This window comes from Paramormyrops kingsleyae, chromosome 6, assembly GCF_048594095.1.
Source record: "Paramormyrops kingsleyae isolate MSU_618 chromosome 6, PKINGS_0.4, whole genome shotgun sequence".
Lineage (NCBI taxonomy): Eukaryota > Metazoa > Chordata > Actinopteri > Osteoglossiformes > Mormyridae > Paramormyrops > Paramormyrops kingsleyae.
This window is the reverse complement of record NC_132802.1, coordinates 13,935,086-13,952,071: the sequence shown is the minus strand read 5'-3', so window position 1 is coordinate 13,952,071 and position 16,986 is coordinate 13,935,086. Positions and strand designations below refer to the sequence as shown.

The window sequence follows — 16,986 nt, the reverse complement described above, 5'->3', positions numbered from 1 at the left end:
AGCCTATTAACAATAACTCAAAATTGAACACTTATAATACGGTCCTATACCGCTAAATCAAAAGTCAGCCTATTAACAATAACTCAAAATTGAACACTTATAATACGGTCCTATACCGCTAAATCAAAAGTCAGCCTATTAACAATAACTCAAAATTGAACACTTATAATACGGTCCTATACCGCTAAATCAAAAGTCAGCCTATTAACAATAACTCAAAATTGAACACTTATAATACGGTCCTATACCGCTAAATCAAAAGTCAGCGTATTCATAATAACTCTTGAAATTGTTAATTTATAACACGTGTAAGCACTACACAATACACTCACTTTTCAATACTAAAACGTTCAAATCGCTTCGAGTTCAGTATGCACAACAGAAATTAATCCACGTTTAAAGCGCACTGGATTATAAGGCGCACTTATTTTTTAAGAAAATCAAAGGCTTTTTAGTGCGCCTTATAGTGCGGAAAATACGGTACTTAAATATTAAAAACATTTCAATATTAAACACAAACACATCAATTACAGTAAATTTAAACCATTTCTAGGATTCACATAGAAGTAGTACTGAATGGTTAGTGACTGTAGTGGCAACAAGGAGCTTCCAGTGAAGACTTCAAACTGTTGTCCTAACTGCAAAAAAAATTCTTCTTGAGATCAGTAGAGTATATCTTGTCTTAGTGAAAATGCTAATTAAAAGCATTATGTCAATTTAAGGTCTTACTTTAATATGAATTATGTCCAGAACAGCATGAGGGAAAAGGAATCTGACTAAGCAACAACAACTTAAAAATTTTCATAAATATTCAACAAAGTACCAACCATCGCTTCACAGTGCCGTACAGAAAAGGCAGCGGAAACAATTTCAAAGGGCACAATGATCACAGAATCATGTTCCAAATCAAACATTAAACCGACACAAACACAGCCCACGCCAAACTGCACTTCAGTCTTTGCTCCAAAATATGAGTGGTATTCTTCGAACCTTGATATTAAGAGACTTGGTATGTGTCTCAGTCGAAGCACATTTCATTCTCTGAGGGTGGTTTTCAGAAGATATTAAATAAGGAAATCCCAGCAGAAATGTGAAATACAAACTTACTTTTTGGCACCTGTTTCGGCGCAGTCATCCGTTTGCATGTCAGTACCAGCTTCACCTGCCAGAGAAAACGGTGGCGTAACCTTCAGTTCCTTAACCAAGACGACGATTCTAGAATTAGTTTCACATTCCCGAAGTGAACACAACAAGCCACACCCACTAAGGCTCGTCTGAAATGTGCCGCGGCAGGTGCGGACGTCAGATCAAGGAAGAGGCTCAAATAGTCTGCGGAAAGCACCTTAAGAGGTCACATCTGACACGCATACGCATCTGATGGCATCATTTTCCTGCTATTCTGTGCAGAATGTTTTTGCAAACATCACCAATATGATGTTGTGAATGTGTAACATATTTTAGACAGGTGGGGTTTTTTTTTTGCCAGTGAAGACTACTAAAGGTACTGAGGCAGGGTGGAAGCGAGGGGGGGCTTGCCCTCTCCCAAAATCCAAAGCAGCCCTACTTATAACCAAGAGGCCCCAAGCCTTCGGTGATGTTAAAGACAGCAGAATTAAAAAGCACTAAAAAGCAGTAACACTTTACTTGATGGGGCACAAATAATGTAGTAGTACACTCTTACTTAATACATTAACCAGAAAGGAAGTGTTACATACATACCGATAACAGTTTATGTATTTCATGCAGTTAGTATATTTATTCATGACGTATTTTAGGAGTGACTGAGTTACTAACTTACTTGTGCCCCTTCAAGTAAAGTGTTACCAAAAACGCTAACAAGTCACTTTAGTCAGTGCATCTAAACAAGCCCCACTCTTAACGGAATAATTCAGCATTAAATATGTTTATCATTTCTTTGAGTGCTCTTTCAGGGAACCGCTAACATCCCCCCCCCCCCCCATCCCCATTTAGCACGTAGGAAGAGGAAAAAAAGGAGAACATACCGGAGTCAGAATTCCCGCAGGCACTCTCTTCCGACTCCTTATCGTAAAGACAGTGATGTAAGCACATGTGATTCAAAATCATTCAAATCAGCAGACATACAAGAGCAAAAATTTACATTGTTAATGAGTGCTGTGCAAGTTACGCAAAATTTGAGTTACTAGTTACCTTCATTCAAAAGTAATTCAATTACAGTCAAACCTCGGATTGCGAGTAACTTGGTTTGCAAGACAAGCAAAAATTGTATACATTTTAACTTGATAAACGAGCGAGGTCTTGCAATACGATTACGTATATGCTATGTCTGCCGAGTGTCATGTAATCAAGACTGAGCCGATGGTTCTTCTCTCTCTCACGCTGCGGGATTGTGGGTAATCGTCTCCCATGCTTGGTCTCAGTCGGTGAGCCTCACTCGTAGTGTCAAAATTTAGCAGAAAACCACCAGAATAAGGGTGTAGCAGTGCGAGCAATGAATCTATTTAATGACAATGTCCACATTTCCGCAAAATCGAAAAGGAGGCAAAATCAGCCATCATTGGATAGGTTCCTTGTTAAAGTCGCACGAAAAAGATTCCAGTAATATTCCATTTCTGTGTAGCTTATATTAAGGTAAATATAGCCAGTCAAAGTCATAGACCCCCCACCCCAAAAAACTTAAAACTTTGTTCGCTTAAATCTCCCTCAATATTGATCCAAGAGACACCCAATTTCAGTATCATGAGTTACTCATGTGACCAAATCAGCATGCCATGTTTCGTTAAAATGCATGATGATGTGGTCCGAAAGTGTGATGATTTGTCATGGAATGACCCATATAAGGCTTAGAACAAACCTATTGTGGGTGATACAGCCTAATCGGGAAAAATAACAGTAGGCTAAATATTGCATAGTGATCTCAATGATATTGTGCGCTGCTGAAATACATCACACAGACATTGGGAGAATGTCGAATCAACATTCAGTAGCGATGTTTCTGTGACAGATATGCTTTGCCGACGGATTTTCAAGCATTACGGAAAAATCGTGCCAATGAACGTGCGTGGTCTGGGTAGTTATACTAGTTTAGTGTTGCTGCTCTGACACAGTGTGAAAGAACTGTCAAGTTTTATCTAACACTGTACCTAATATCACCCATTCAGTGCGCCACCGAAAGGTCAGATAATGTTAGATCATAAACAGAATATTAGGGGAATAGGCTGCATTTGTCCATTAATATTTTCACACAGAACAAAAGTAATGAGCAACGACTCCATTTACATTTCAGTACTTTTAGTCACATCATTTAATTTGAAACATAGAATTTTCATGTACTACTAGAATTCTGCTGAGCACCTGCTGCTTTACTATAGTTATAGCATAAACACTGTAATTCTTCTTACCTGGTTTTTTGAGGCACTGGAGTTTATGTGAGGTTCTGGTTTATTAGGGGGGTCTGTATCATGTAGATCTACTTTAACCTGGGAATCGGTTCTATAAAAATGAGACAAATAACAGGAGGTGATGCCTACGGTCTGTATTAACGTTTCACGGTTCATTAACGCCTTCATGCATTGAGCAGGCAGACAGCTCAGGGCCGGGAAAAGCCAACATTACCTCCTGCTACCATCTCTTTTTGGTTTCATTTTCTTCCGCTTACCAGCAGCTGATGGGGAACAAAAAGCAATTCAGATCAATCTGATAAAGCAAATACAGTGAAGCTCTTTCTTCTGTCACTTTTACATACAACAGATCGAAGCAAAACTGAAACTAATCATCAATGCAACAATAGACCACAAGAGACTGTGGTAGCACAAACGGGTGTGGATTAATTCTATTTAAAAGGGAATACTAGGGCTGCCACTAACAATTATTTTTCTACTGATTAACCTATAAACTATTTTATCAATTGGTCGATTAATCTACACGATTAATTTTCCTACAGAAAATCAAATTGACCAATTGGTCGATTAATCTACACGATTTTCCTACAGAAAATCAAACTGACTGTTTAAATTAATTTCTTGACAACAACAAACTATGTCATTGCAGAGCTTTAGATAATGGACGCCAGCAGTTTTTGCATATTAAAGTCTGGGACGTTTGGTAAATATAGTTTTCATTTTAACTTCAGTTCACAAATTATTATTATTTTTTTTAATCTAGTATCCATTTTCCTTTAAGATAACATTGGTCCTATATTTAAATCACCTCGAGGCCTCAGTTCCCACTGCCGTTTTACACTTTATTAGTGTTATTCGGTGTATGAACACAAAGAACACCTGAAGCTCTCAGTCTGAGGAATACTGAGGGGTTGCTATGGCAGCGGCTATAAACATAAATGTTTATAGCTATTTTTTATTACATTCCTTCCAGCACAAGGAACACCTCAAGTATCAACAGAAGGCTTGGACTCCCTCGAAGGCATGTACCTCGGAGCTCCTCCATCATGGCCAGGTCTATCTGGAAGCGGCACTTCTGCTGCTCCAGGTCACGAATGCCCTCCGGATCCTCGCTGCACAGGAAGATGGCCCTCAGGTTGGCCTGCAGAGCCTTCTGGTGCTCGCCGAGGGCAAAGAGGGCATCACAGAAGCGGTAGTGGCCCTGTTTGGTGAGAGGCACTCGATGAGAGCAAGGGGAGGTGGGGGACACCATAGAAACTCTGGCAACCTCTGCAAATGAACATGTATCCATTTCGGAGTAATCGACTCAAATATCGAATTCTACTCAGTACAATGTGTAGTGAAACCAATATGTAAAGTGCAGTGTAGTGAATAATCAGTTATGATTTGGGCATATTTATCGATCATTTACACACTGCGATTATTATTAGGAAAAAACAGAAATTGAGTTTGTGTTCAACAAATTATTCAATATTACGTATTCACTATAAACAAGCCATAGTTATTAAAGGGCTTCTTGCACCCAGATACCAGAACTGTGTGAAAGGCTTATACAAGCAAATATTGCAACCCTCTTCTGTAAGCAAAGTATCCCAGTGAACGATTCTTCGACTCTACTTCTTGTTACAATATGGGCTGAATTAAGTGTAAGAAAAGGTTTAGAAAAACCCCTTTGTTCTTCACCAGTTTGGACCAGCTAAGGAGGTTACTTGAACCTATAAACAATCTCATACTTGTAGAGAACACCTGCTGATCATGCAAGGCTCTCTCTCTGCTGATTGGTTACAGCACAATACATGTTTATGTCATTGGTGGAAAGCATAATATCACCACAGCAGATCAAACATTACCTAGAATACTCATTAAAAACACACATTTTGTGACATTGTAGAACAGTCACGGGAAATTAATGGATATTCAACAAATAAGGAGAATGACAAAGGAGAAAAGAGCAGTTACACAATTATTTAAACGTTTAGTATATTATCGGAATTTTGACTGAAACTCTGGCTTAATTACTGTACATGAATTAGTAATTGTTTTTTGAATGAATGTTAGAATTCCCTTGGAAGTCGCCAATTCTGTTTACCTTTGGCCAGTTCGGCCTGATGACGACAGCGCGCTTCCCATCGCTAGCTGCTTTCCTGAAAATACACATTTATACTGTAAAACCCAATTTTCAAAGCCCATACGGACACCTTAGACAAAGCAAGTAAAAGCAAGCGAGGGCCACTTAAATATATTGAAATTGTGAAATGTTACTTACAAATATTCTTTAGAGCGTAAAAAACAAAGTGCTCTATTCCCATAGAGAATGTGGTTTTCTGGGCTGCAAAATAAAGCACAAATCCATCAGAAAAGTAATTCATGAAGATTACCTTGCAGTACGATTTTTAAAATAACTCTGGGTCGCTGCAACCTCTGTACGTTGCATGCGTCACGGCCCACACCACCACGCAACTTCCAACAAAGATGTTAAACGTGCTTAATGCAGCTGTTACAGACAGCGGACGGCGGCACACACAGTTCGCAGCCTGACAGCAGCCAATCGCATGCAGGTTCGGTGGCGATAAAAACTTCTAGGGCCACAGCCCTAGAAACTTATCTTAAGCGTACTTAAGAGTTGTAGACATTATCAAGTGACGAACACAAACTGAGAATTTCCAACAGGACCAAACAAACAGGCAACTTACTTAAACTCGATGGCCTTAGTGTACCATTCCACAGCTGCACTCATGTCCCCTTTCTGAAAAAATGTATTTCCTTTGTTTTTCCTCTCTTCACTTTCCTAGGAAACAAAAAGCAGGAGATATGTTGTCAACGTGGAATCACCATGTAAACACAGGTGTCCTCAGCAGGGGAAAAATATAGCTTAGACCAATCAATTCAAATAAAGAATAAAATTTTATTTGCTACATAGTTATTTTCAGTTCAAAGTGTAGTGAAATCAATATATATAGTGCAGTGTTGTGACCAATCAATTATGATTTTTAAATTTATACTGATCATTCATTTTGTGATACATACATACTAATTTAAAAGATTGTTTTGGTTCATTATGAACAGGTCCCAGAGAATACTTCTGGGACCCAGATACCAGAAGTGCGTGAAGGGCCTGTTTGAGCAAATATTGCAATTCTCTTCTATAAACAAAGTATCCTAGTGTGCGATTCCTCGACCTTGAGTCTCACTGAGATACGGGCTGAATGACGCATGAGAGAAAGTTTTGAGAAACCCCTTTGTGTCGTACTACTTTCTACCAGTTTGCAAGGTCACTTGCATCTGTAAACATACATCCTACACTTGCAGTGATGACATAGGGAGACAACTTGCTCAACATGCAGGACATTATTCTACAAGAAGTTTCTATAGAAATGTCTTCAATTCTCAGTTCTTTGGGGATTTTAGTCAGCAGCACGGCAGCCCTGTCACAGGTACCAAAAAGAAGGAAACGTGGTAAGCAAGCGGGTGTTCAAGTGTGCTTTCAGAAAATAGAGCACTACAGTCACTGCTACCGGGAATTATCTTTGCAAATCTGAGATCTTTGTGCGATAAACTGACAAGCTACGCCTACTTATCAGGACAAAATTCTTTTTAAACTGCATTTTCCATGCATGAGTTTTACTCGTTCATTTCGGTTGATGTATATTTACCACCACATGCACACGATACACTCCAGGAACTCCCTGAACAGTTCACCGTAGCAGGAATGAAAAACCCAGATTATTTACTCATTGTTGTAGGGGACTTTAACTATGCAAACTTGCAAAATGAACTATTTGCAGCATATTTATTGTCCTACGAGGGAGGGAGAAATTCTCGACCATTGTTACATGATGATTAAGGACGCGTATCATGTCACCCCCTGGGTGGATCTAGGTCATTCTGCTCAGGCCATGATTCACCTCATCCCAGCATAAAGGCGAAGACTAAAATCTGCAAAACCTGTTGTGACCAAGATTAAACGGTGGACAACTGAAGCTACAAAGGAGCTGAAGAGCTGCTTTGATACTAAATTGGAGTGCATTTAAAGATGCAACCACCAACTCCAGTGAACATTTATTAATTTCTGTGAAAATGCCAGCATCCCCAAAAAGACCATAGTACAATATAGTAACAACAAGCCCTAGTTCAGTGCTGAACAACTGCACCGTGAGAAAGAATTGGCTTACAGGAGTGTAGACAAAGACCTCTGTAAAAAGGGCAAATACAGCATGGAAATGGGAATCGGGGCAGCCAAAAATAAGTGGTTTGGAAAGCCGGAAAGACAGTTCCAGTCAGGTACCAGTACCAAAAGTTCCAGTACCCAAAGTACCAAAACAGCTGGGTACTTTTATAGTATGTCGATACTTTGGGGTGGGACTTGCAAATGTGTTTAGTGTCGACTGTATGCAAATAGCCTGCCTCTGGAATACAAGAGAGGGTATTATATCAAAGTAGGAGGAAGTCACTGTGTTATATCTGAGAGGCAGCGTTAGCGTTCAGCTTAGATGCTGCTGCAACATATCTAAAATAGAAAAGAGGAATTATGCAATTGTACAAATCCATTTAACAATAAATCACAGCTGTCTTTGTACAAGACTGCCAAAAACTAGAGAAAAGGAGTGAATGGATTACTGCAATGTAGATTTGTGGTAATTTCTGAACAAATAAAAACTGTAATAAAATAATATTTGTACAAACCAGTCCACATACATGAATATCCATTGGTGTCAGATACTTATAATTCAATTCAAATTTCAAAGGACTTATTGTCATTCCTATAAACTAACACACTGTGCAACGTAAAGAAATTAATTGCGTTTTCTCAGGTCCCACTGCACAGTGCCAAGAAACTGAGGGAGATGCAGTTAAAAAAATGGAATTCTAAGTGGGAAAAAAATAAAAACAAGATAAGTTTACTGTATTTTTAATTAAAATGTGTTTGAAAAACAGCACCTTTTACACACTGCAGGTTGCAAAGTCATGACAATTTAGTCTGTCTGCAATGACGTGCTAAATGAAGAGACTGTACAGTATGTAGGAATGTAAGCGTACAAGTATTTGTACGCATGCGCATGTATGTCCTAATCAGAGCATGTGAACGGAGTGGAGCGGAGCGTGAGCGGGCGAAATTTGGTCAGAACGCGGAGCGGTTTTTTAATTAAGGCTGGAGCTCTGTCTCGCTCCGATACCGCTCACACTACGACTCTGAGGCGTGCGCAAATCTTCCCAGCATTCATCTATACAATTATCAAGATTTAGATCCGCTTTGGAATCTAAAAAGACCTTTCTCGGAAACATGAGTGTGCTAAGCGAACACGTGGAGGCCAGAGAAAAACGTGAGCAAGTTTTATATGCTTGTAGCATATCAAGTCTATAAAGTAAATAAAAGTATAAAAGCCTATAATTTGGTAATCAAATAAATTAGTTTGTCATTCAAATTAGGTCTAATAGGATTTTTAAAATTCACGTAACGCTGTCAGTGAAATTTTATTTTATAGAGAGAGACGCAGCAGCAGCATCAACAGAAAATAACTGAGGAATTTAAAACGTGGATGCGCTTAGCCTGTATATTCTTTAGGCTATTAAGCCCACTGCTTCCTTTATTTTTAAGCCTATTTTGTGTGGAATGCCATTGCCAAACCTGTCCATCGTTGCCTATATGTTGTTTAAAAATAAATATTTTCTGTTCTGAGTGCCGTTGATCACATTTCTTTATGATATAAGGCATCGGTTTAAGGTGATATTTGTTAGGCATGCAAATTATTTGTCCCTCTTTAAAATTGGAGCGAGCGTGGAGCGATTTGACTGGAGCGGGAGGAAATTTTAGTGGAGCGAGGAGCGGTGTTGAGCGGAGCGGCTTAGTGCGAATTAGAGCGGAGGAGCGGGCGGAGCCAACAGCCTCTTGAACGAGGAGCGGAAATTCTCCCCGCTCCACTCCGCTCACATGCTCTGGTCCTAATATGAAGCTGAAAATTGTTAATGTGAATACAGGTACAGCACATGTGTTTTTTTAAATGCTGCACTATAACGGATATTTATTTTGTTATGTATTGTATTTTTGAGACAATATTAAAAAATTTAAGTTCAAAAACGAAGCTGAAAGCTGCTAAGGCCACTTAAAATTAATAAATTGTTTTACATGGCCGCCCGCCTCAATTTTTTGGTGCCGCCTCGATTTTTTTTATATTTTATATTTTTCAAAAAATCCGTTTTTTTCACCTCAAAAACTGTCAGAGATCGTCAATGTGCCAAATCCTGATATCCTGTACACTGTGAGCAAGTAGTCTCTTGTAGGGTGGTCCAATAATAGTGACCCTCATTGAGGTCAAACAACAGCACTTCTATTGTTTGAAACAATGGAAGTGCTGTTGTTTTGCTATTGTCAGGAGGACGCTTTTATTGGGCCATTCTCTGGCAAGACCATTAAACACTTAGACTAGGCATTTGTTTTGAAGGTTTCTCTTTTCTTGTAATTGTTTGAACTGTTGAGAGTTTAAAATGTTGAGATACTGACAAATTAAAGTTTAATTTTCTAGTTTTAGTATATCTCTGTTGCCGATCGTGTTTTCGCTAAAAATATAAAATATAAAATCCCCTACTCACCAATATTTTAGAAGTTTGAGTCATGTAAAACAATTTATTAATTTTAAGTGGCCTAATGTGAACACAGAACAAATCAGGTACAGTTAATTTTCTAAATGTACACCGTAATGGATATTTATTTTATTTTTAATTACTTGAGAGAATATTTATCTTGATTTACTTTTAAGTAAATTTTAGTTTTCTATTAGTAGGTCGCAGTAGTATTGACAGACTGTCAGTCTTATTTCGTTCAGTAAACCACTGTTTAATAAAGGAAAAAAAAGAAGCAATTCATCTTTTGTTGCTTTTACACCCACTGTACTGAAAATTCACTGAACTGTGACTTCAAAACTAAGGTACGTACCGAACCATGATTTTTGTGAGCCATTAAAGTCCTAGTACATAGTACATATATAAATGTAAGGAAGCCTAATTCCTAATGTCCATGGTCCACTGGTCTCTGTCAAGTGTCAAGTCAGACTACTTTTAATTTAAGCAGATAATTGTTTGTTTTCGCAGTTTCCCCAACTAAGATAAGCTGTGTTGCAGAAGCACGATGGAATGACGAAGTATCTGCTATAATACACTAGGGCTGGATGACACTAGAAAAATGTCACTTATGGTGATGTGATTTTGTTGCAATAAATATGGGGATATTTATAAAAGGAGTTCCAATAAATAAATTTTTCACAAACCCATCTAGGACTGAGTAAACAAGGAAGAAAATTGTTATAATTGTCCTTCAGAATGGTTAGGACTATTTGTTTCAATCACAGTGCTCATTATGTTATGTATTGTGTTTATTGTTCATCTTGTTACACACTGTTCAGTGCACAATCATTTACGAATAACACTTTTAATGCTATACATTACCCATTATTTAAGTTATCTTGTTTGTGTGGTTCTCAGAGCAAACGCCTAGTCAAATTCTTTGAAAGTGTGACCTTAACTTGGCCTATTGAAAACTGAATCTGATGAGCCATCTGAACCAAATTCAGCACCAAAAAATAAATATACCTCAAGCAGGCCCTCCTTGATTCACACGACACCACGTTCTGCGGATGAGTAGACATCATGACTCCGCCTACTTACTTGTCTGTCATGAGCCGGGACCAATGTCCACTCCTGAAGAATGTGCTCACCGAAAAACACTCTGGCTCGCAAGTAGTAGACGGCTGCGGAGAACATAGAAAGAGGGATTAAAGACAACCCTGCCGGCTGATGCCAAATACTGGCAGGCTGTGCAAAAAAAAAAACAAATGGGGCCGTTTACAGTTTCTGCAGATAAATGAGAGGGTCTCGGCACAGTCCTTCCTGGAGCCCAGTTTCTGGATCTGCGAGACAATGTCAGGCTCCCCTGCCTTTTGCAGCCAATGGACAGCCTCTTCAAGAGAGCACACTCCCTATGGCACAGAACAGAGAGAGAACTAAGTCAGATGGATACAACTTGGAATGTTTCACATGAAGTGGATACATGATTGACATGTAGGGGGAAAAAAACACATTACTACCTCTAATTTTATAAAATGATACCAAATTGCACCGTTTTGTTTTTTTAACACAAACATTATGAAACAATGCACTCACCATATCAAACTTGGTACCCAGTACAATCAACCATATTGTTGAGTCTTCAGACAACTAAAATAAGAGGAAAAAGGCAGAGAAAATCAGTGTAAGAACTCCGTGTGTCATTTAATGAATGGTCATTATATGGAGTAACCTCCATAGCAACAATATGCTGCATCTAGTTGATCGTGTCTAATGGTGACTGAAATAGCTAAAATACTTACGCATCCCAGTGATACAGCCATTAGAATGGATTCCAGGATTTCTAACCTATATATACCTTTCAAATTCAAGTAATTGTTGTCACTGGGAAAATGATGAAAGAAAAAGTCAGCATCATGTGGGCCAGCCAAAGTATTCAGATAACATCGTAAAGCCAGACTAAATGTGCATTACTCTCACCTGAGGGCCAGAGAGTGCATCAGTTCCCCCCATGGCGTCAAACCCTTGATCTTCCACAATGGATGTAGAATGTCAGACCAGAAGACATGTAGGTTGGCCAAGTAGAGGGTTTCTCTCTTCTGACTGACAGGAATGTCATGCCATCGTTTCGCAATCTCCTCCACCTTACACCCTTTTTTACACAAGACATTATTTTGAGAAAGCAAGGTCTTGCACAAGGGCCCAATCACTCTGCTGACCAATAATTTGAATCAGCAACCATCTGATCACATGCACAGTATCCTAACCCGTTGAGCCAACACACCCACAAAAGGAGAAGTTTTTCCATAATCTACATTTAAATCAGGGTGGCTCCTCTATATTATACCAGTCTCCCTCAAGACACACCAACAGCACACAAAACTGCCCAGGTGAGACATTAAGGGCTGAGTGATTGAGATACACTCAAAGGTGGGGTGAAGGTGAAGGGACTGACAACACGCACAATTTAATAAACAGAGATAAAAATGTATTACGTTTGTTACCTGACATCAAAGGATCAAAGGAATACTGCCCCATAAACGCCATTTATGTCCTGGGAACCAGAGAAAGATCAAAGTCAAAATGTGTAAAAATACAACAGAACATTATTCTATGGCATACAATACATTTTAGTTATCATACTACGTAATGTACAAAACTACTGATCCGGGGAAACTGGAACCCGACTTGACTAGAACAAGCTTCATGGAGTATGTTTTGGCATACTACGGCACAAACTAATAGTAATTTTTATCTCGCTTATACAGCGTGGTTAATGTGTCGGGACCTGCATATATTCAGATACCAAAATGAGACTTAAAAAAAGCCCGAGTAATTTACGATACAGTTGAATGATGTCAGAGATCAGGTGAACAGCCTTTAAAAATAAATATTTCGGTAATACACAAACGTACAATGGCCAATGCCAGCAACGGTATTAGAAACACATTAAGCGGTAAAAATTGTGGAATAACATCTGCCCCTGTTTATGCTGAAGCATGCAGTATATGAAAACTTTAAACTGTTCCCTGTTCGTACTGACTTCAGCCTTCATTTGAATGTGAAGTTCAACGTTTAACGAACTTCTACGTTTTTCTTCCATTGCCTTGTTCAACCAGAACCGGATTCCCCAGAATTCCTAAACGAATTACGTAATGGCGTTTTGGCTCCAACATTTCACATCTAGACAGGCAAGTGCTTTTTTACCTCGAATATAAAGTGTCGTCAGCTCCTACCCATTAGCTAAATTCACCGCTATTTAGATTTAGATAACCAAAAGCTAAGCCTCCGTATCAAACCGTAAATTCTGTTATTTCAGTGGCAACAGTAAATTAAAATGTGACACTTCGCCAAAGTGAGTCTCCACCTTTCAGCCTACCAGAAAAATGGAAAACAAACCACACTACAAGCTTATTTAAATTTCTAATTATGGACGAGACGTAACAGATATCCCAAATCATAAAGCTAACTCTTAACGTGCAAATTGTCATACCACAAAACAGTACAAGTTTGGATAAACAACCGTCACTTCACATGTTCGCTTTTCCTCTGTGCAATAGCATGGCTCCGGAAACAGGAAGTGAAGTGGGTCACATGATTGTGGAACGTTCTGTTTGAGCCGGGACAATGGCGAATCCCAGGACTCGAGCCCGTCATTTGTATGACGTAGCCAGTGTACTTTCCGGAAGTATGAGAGCGATCCATGTGTGACCGTAGTTTTTTTTATTATTTTTTTTATGACGATTTCTTTAGAAATGTGCATTAAGTATTTTGTGATGTTATTTCGTTGAACGTGATTAGTTTTCATTACGGATCTCATCGCCGACTTTACATCACATGTCCATTTCCTCAGTAAAAATGGCTTTCCAGTACACCTGCGCCGTTCCCGCTGGGTTTTAGGTAATTTGAGTTTTGCTGCATCATTTAACAAACAAACGCTAGACTGAGGTAAGCTGACGCTTTCCGGAATTATCTTTATTTTTAACCAGCTATCACAGGTGGGTGGGACGTAATTGCCTCTGAAACCCTGTACGCGATGAGAGCCCTACGTTAGTCTCCCGCATTTATTTTGCTATGCATACACATATTCGGATAGTATTCATTACCATTCAGCAGATCTGATACGGGTGGAATGTACACTGCAGAAAATGACACATATATAACTTGAGTTAGACACGGCGCTATAATTTTCAGAAACATTCCCTGGTTTCAGGTTTAGTGAGCCAAACGATTACATTACTCCACTTGAGTACAAAATATAATGACAGTTTCACCCGTGTACAGTACCGAATTGTTACAAATTCACTGGACATTTTCACTCAAAAGTACAGTTCCGGGTCCGTTACCCGGATGCAAACCAACAACTTCCAGTCATGGGTTCTTAACCAGTGTGCTGTCTTCTGCCTAATGTTGTTACAAACACTGTAAATTATTATGTCTTTATTTTCTGTTGGTGATGTAATGGAGAAATACTGATACCTCGCAAACACGTTTGACATTGGCACTTGTAGGAAATGGAGGAGAATTTCAACACAATTAGTTTGAAAGCTGAGCTCTTGATTCCCAGTGTCTAATATTAAAGTCCTGAGTTTGCTTGTATACTTTTAATTGAGAAATTCTAGCTAACATTTGGTGCTGTAATTCTGGTAATGTGAAGAAAATGGCTGTTGTCAACTGTGAAAATAATATTTATTTAGTCCTGCATTCCTGAGTAAAACTTTGTGCTGTCTAGGAAAATATAATGTACTGAAGTCTAAATATTCAAAGTGTCAGACTAAAGTGAGTCATTTAATTTCCCTTTTGCCCTTCAAACAGGTTTGACATTATGGTTGAAAACTCTCCCTCTCCTCTACCGGAGCGGGCCATTTATGGATTTGTCCTCTTCCTGGGCTCTCAGTTTGGTTTTTGTAAGTTTCATTAATGTGTCTCTGAAAGATCACTGGCAGGACTATCTGTACATCCGGTGCACATTCTTTCATCCATCTGTGCTTTTATCTGTTTTATATCAAGTCATCAAAAACCCTTAGGCATCAATGTTGAATATGGTCGACTTGCACTGTCAGTTTCATCTGAGGCTCTGATCTGATCCCATATCATACCAAGCCTTTCAGTTTCTAGTGCATGTAGGTGCTTCATGCAAATGGGTTCATGGATAGATTGACTTCTTATTGCTTATTACCATCTGCTGTGTCCATTGGCATCTTTCATTTGTTTATTGTTACAGGTCTGTACATGGTGTGGGCTTATATTCCAGAGTCTTGGCTGAATTCGGTTGGCCTCACCTACTGGCCTCAAAAGTGAGTAAATGAGAGTTAATTTGGACTGCTTCGATGAGTGGGGTTTGTGCCATGTGACTGTAAAATTAGGCTGAACGATAAGCATAAGGTTGTGGCATAGTTATGCCTGCTGTCTTTCACTTGCCAGTGTAACATCCTTCCTTCAGGTACTGGGCCCTTGCAGCTCCGATCTATCTACTGGTCGCCATCACTATCTGTTTCATCCTTCTGTTTGGTGTGAACATGATTAACACCGCCCCCCTGTGGTCGGTGGACACTATCACGGGTGAGACCCTCTGCTTGCACCTTCTCTGTCCTGCCTCTACAGTATAGTCAGTGAGTCTGTATTACTGCGGAGGGCCCATTTTATGTACAGCGGGGACGGTTTGTGGCTCAGCGGGTTAGGACAATGTACCTGTGCCCCGAAGATCGCTAGGTCAAAACCCCAGGTTGACAATGGTTCCATCATTGGGCCTTTGAGCAAAGCCCTTAACCCAAGTTGATCCAGGGACTGGCTGGCCCTGCTTTGTCAAATGTACGCCACTTTAGTTAAAAGCATCTGCTAAGAAAATATATTAAAATAATAAATGAGACACTCCTCACATTATCTGACCCAGACTGAATGTTTCTGGGAACGAATGGTAATAGAACATTTTAAATACCATTAACAACCACACCCACATTCAATTGTTGAGAAGATAATGAACCGGAACCTAGGCTTGTTAGCTACATTATTTGCACCCATTGAAAGTCATAAATTAATAAATATTAATGCTTTCAAAGATGGTCTGATGCTTCTTAGAAAGTAGGAACCTTTTTTTCCACAGTTGATGTGACTCCATAAACCCTGAGGTATATTGACCATATCCTGTTGCTAAGTGGTCGTCTGGTGATGAATTTGCTGATTCTGATCTCTCTGCAGACTGTTACGCCATGAGCCAGCAAGAGGACGACTGTGAGAAGCTTATACCAAGATTAAAAGATGTCTCCATCAGCGAAGTCAATCGGATATTCTATCTGTTACCTCACAAATGTCACTGATCTTTCAGATTAAAAAATTAAAACATGTTGTTTTTAGTCATTTCCAGTTTTTTTTGTCTTAAATTTAAATAAACTTAAAACAAATGAATTGTATAGCCCAATGAAAATACATATTTAATATAAAAAGCTGCTGTTTCTGGTGTGATCTTTTAACAAATTAAGTAAGAATCTTTTGAATGTTGTAATAACACCCAGTAATTGTATTAATTTCTTTTTTTTCTTTACAATTATTCAGTATGTGAATTGTTCACTAACCCAACCATCTTACCTTCACTTGTCTTGTACCGGTTTGCAGGTGACTTTTATTTATTATTTTTAAATAATGGCATGTAAAATGTGTATATGTAAGGACCTTGTCTGTCTTCCTCCTTCCTCTTCCTCACTGTCTTCCTCAGACATGTGATTCCCTTCTATGTAAAAAGTTTGTAGTGTTCATAGTAACAGAGCAGTGAGTCTTGTCACAAAAGTAGCCTGAAGTAGCGGTATGTGACCTTGGGGTCGGATTTGATGACAACGCGATTGCCAAGGCCCGCCGATCATGGGTAAACTCGCCATGGTAACCGGAATCACTCCACGCCGCGACGTTTGCTGAGGTTTTAGATCATGCTCTTCCATCATGGCTGTGTGACAGGACAAAGATCTGACTTGCAGATGAACCCCTACCCTGAGGTCATCATAAACTCAGCTGCTCCAGTTGGTACCTGTGCTCAGTCACTTTGATTTTTTTTTGT

The 16,986-nt window shown here is 39.2% G+C and overlaps 2 protein-coding genes across 8 annotated transcripts in view; one reads left to right on the top strand and one right to left on the bottom strand.

Moving 5' to 3' along the window:
* The window catches only part of ttc3 (tetratricopeptide repeat domain 3), a 32,447-nt gene extending 18,382 nt beyond the window's left edge, over positions 1-14,065 (bottom strand). The window contains exons 1-15 of one of the 3 annotated variants that reach the window (XM_072713716.1): positions 14,045-14,065; positions 12,443-12,492; positions 11,919-12,090; positions 11,741-11,822; positions 11,535-11,588; positions 11,221-11,350; positions 11,040-11,122; positions 6,074-6,168; positions 5,647-5,709; positions 5,470-5,524; positions 4,410-4,581; positions 3,595-3,643; positions 3,381-3,471; positions 2,004-2,040; positions 1,108-1,162 (exon numbers count right to left, since the gene is read on the bottom strand). In XM_072713716.1, coding sequence (XP_072569817.1) covers positions 1,108-1,162; positions 2,004-2,040; positions 3,381-3,471; positions 3,595-3,643; positions 4,410-4,581; positions 5,470-5,524; positions 5,647-5,709; positions 6,074-6,168; positions 11,040-11,122; positions 11,221-11,350; positions 11,535-11,588; positions 11,741-11,822; positions 11,919-12,090; positions 12,443-12,485 — 1,181 coding nt within the window. In that variant the 5' untranslated portion in view covers positions 12,486-12,492; positions 14,045-14,065. Of the gene's footprint in view, positions 1-1,107; positions 1,163-2,003; positions 2,041-3,380; positions 3,472-3,594; positions 3,644-4,409; positions 4,582-5,469; positions 5,525-5,646; positions 5,710-6,073; positions 6,169-11,039; positions 11,123-11,220; positions 11,351-11,534; positions 11,589-11,740; positions 11,823-11,918; positions 12,091-12,442; positions 12,493-13,431; positions 13,536-14,044 lie in introns of those variants that run through there. The other 2 variants (XM_023840184.2, XM_023840185.2) reach the window with 2 other exon arrangements.
* pigp (phosphatidylinositol glycan anchor biosynthesis, class P) lies at positions 12,892-16,295 on the top strand. Of its 5 annotated transcripts, none has more exons than XM_023840191.2 (5): positions 12,892-13,129; positions 14,754-14,845; positions 15,163-15,235; positions 15,382-15,500; positions 16,137-16,295. In XM_023840191.2, the coding sequence occupies exons 2-5, from the start codon at positions 14,764-14,766 to the stop codon at positions 16,253-16,255; spliced, it is 393 nt and encodes a 130-aa protein (XP_023695959.2). In that variant the 5' UTR covers positions 12,892-13,129; positions 14,754-14,763; the 3' UTR covers positions 16,256-16,295. The 5 variants fall into 5 exon arrangements, with proteins under 5 accessions (XP_023695959.2, XP_023695960.2, XP_023695958.2 ...); XM_023840192.2 differs by lacking the exon at positions 12,892-13,129 and adding an exon at positions 13,571-13,838; XM_023840190.2 differs by lacking the exon at positions 12,892-13,129 and adding an exon at positions 13,573-13,886.
* Positions 16,296-16,986: the final 691 nt, after the last annotated feature.

Excerpts from the sequence above, each read along its gene's own strand:
- pigp (XM_023840189.2), top strand. The coding sequence starts at position 14,289 with ATGCAAACCAACAACTTCCAGTCATGGGTTCTTAACCAGTGTGCTGTC. Across the intron at positions 14,363-14,753 it reads CTAATGTTGTTACAAACACT|GTTTGACATTATGGTTGAAA; the intron begins GTAAATTATTAT and ends CCCTTCAAACAG. Across the intron at positions 15,501-16,136 it reads GTCGGTGGACACTATCACGG|ACTGTTACGCCATGAGCCAG; the intron begins GTGAGACCCTCT and ends ATCTCTCTGCAG.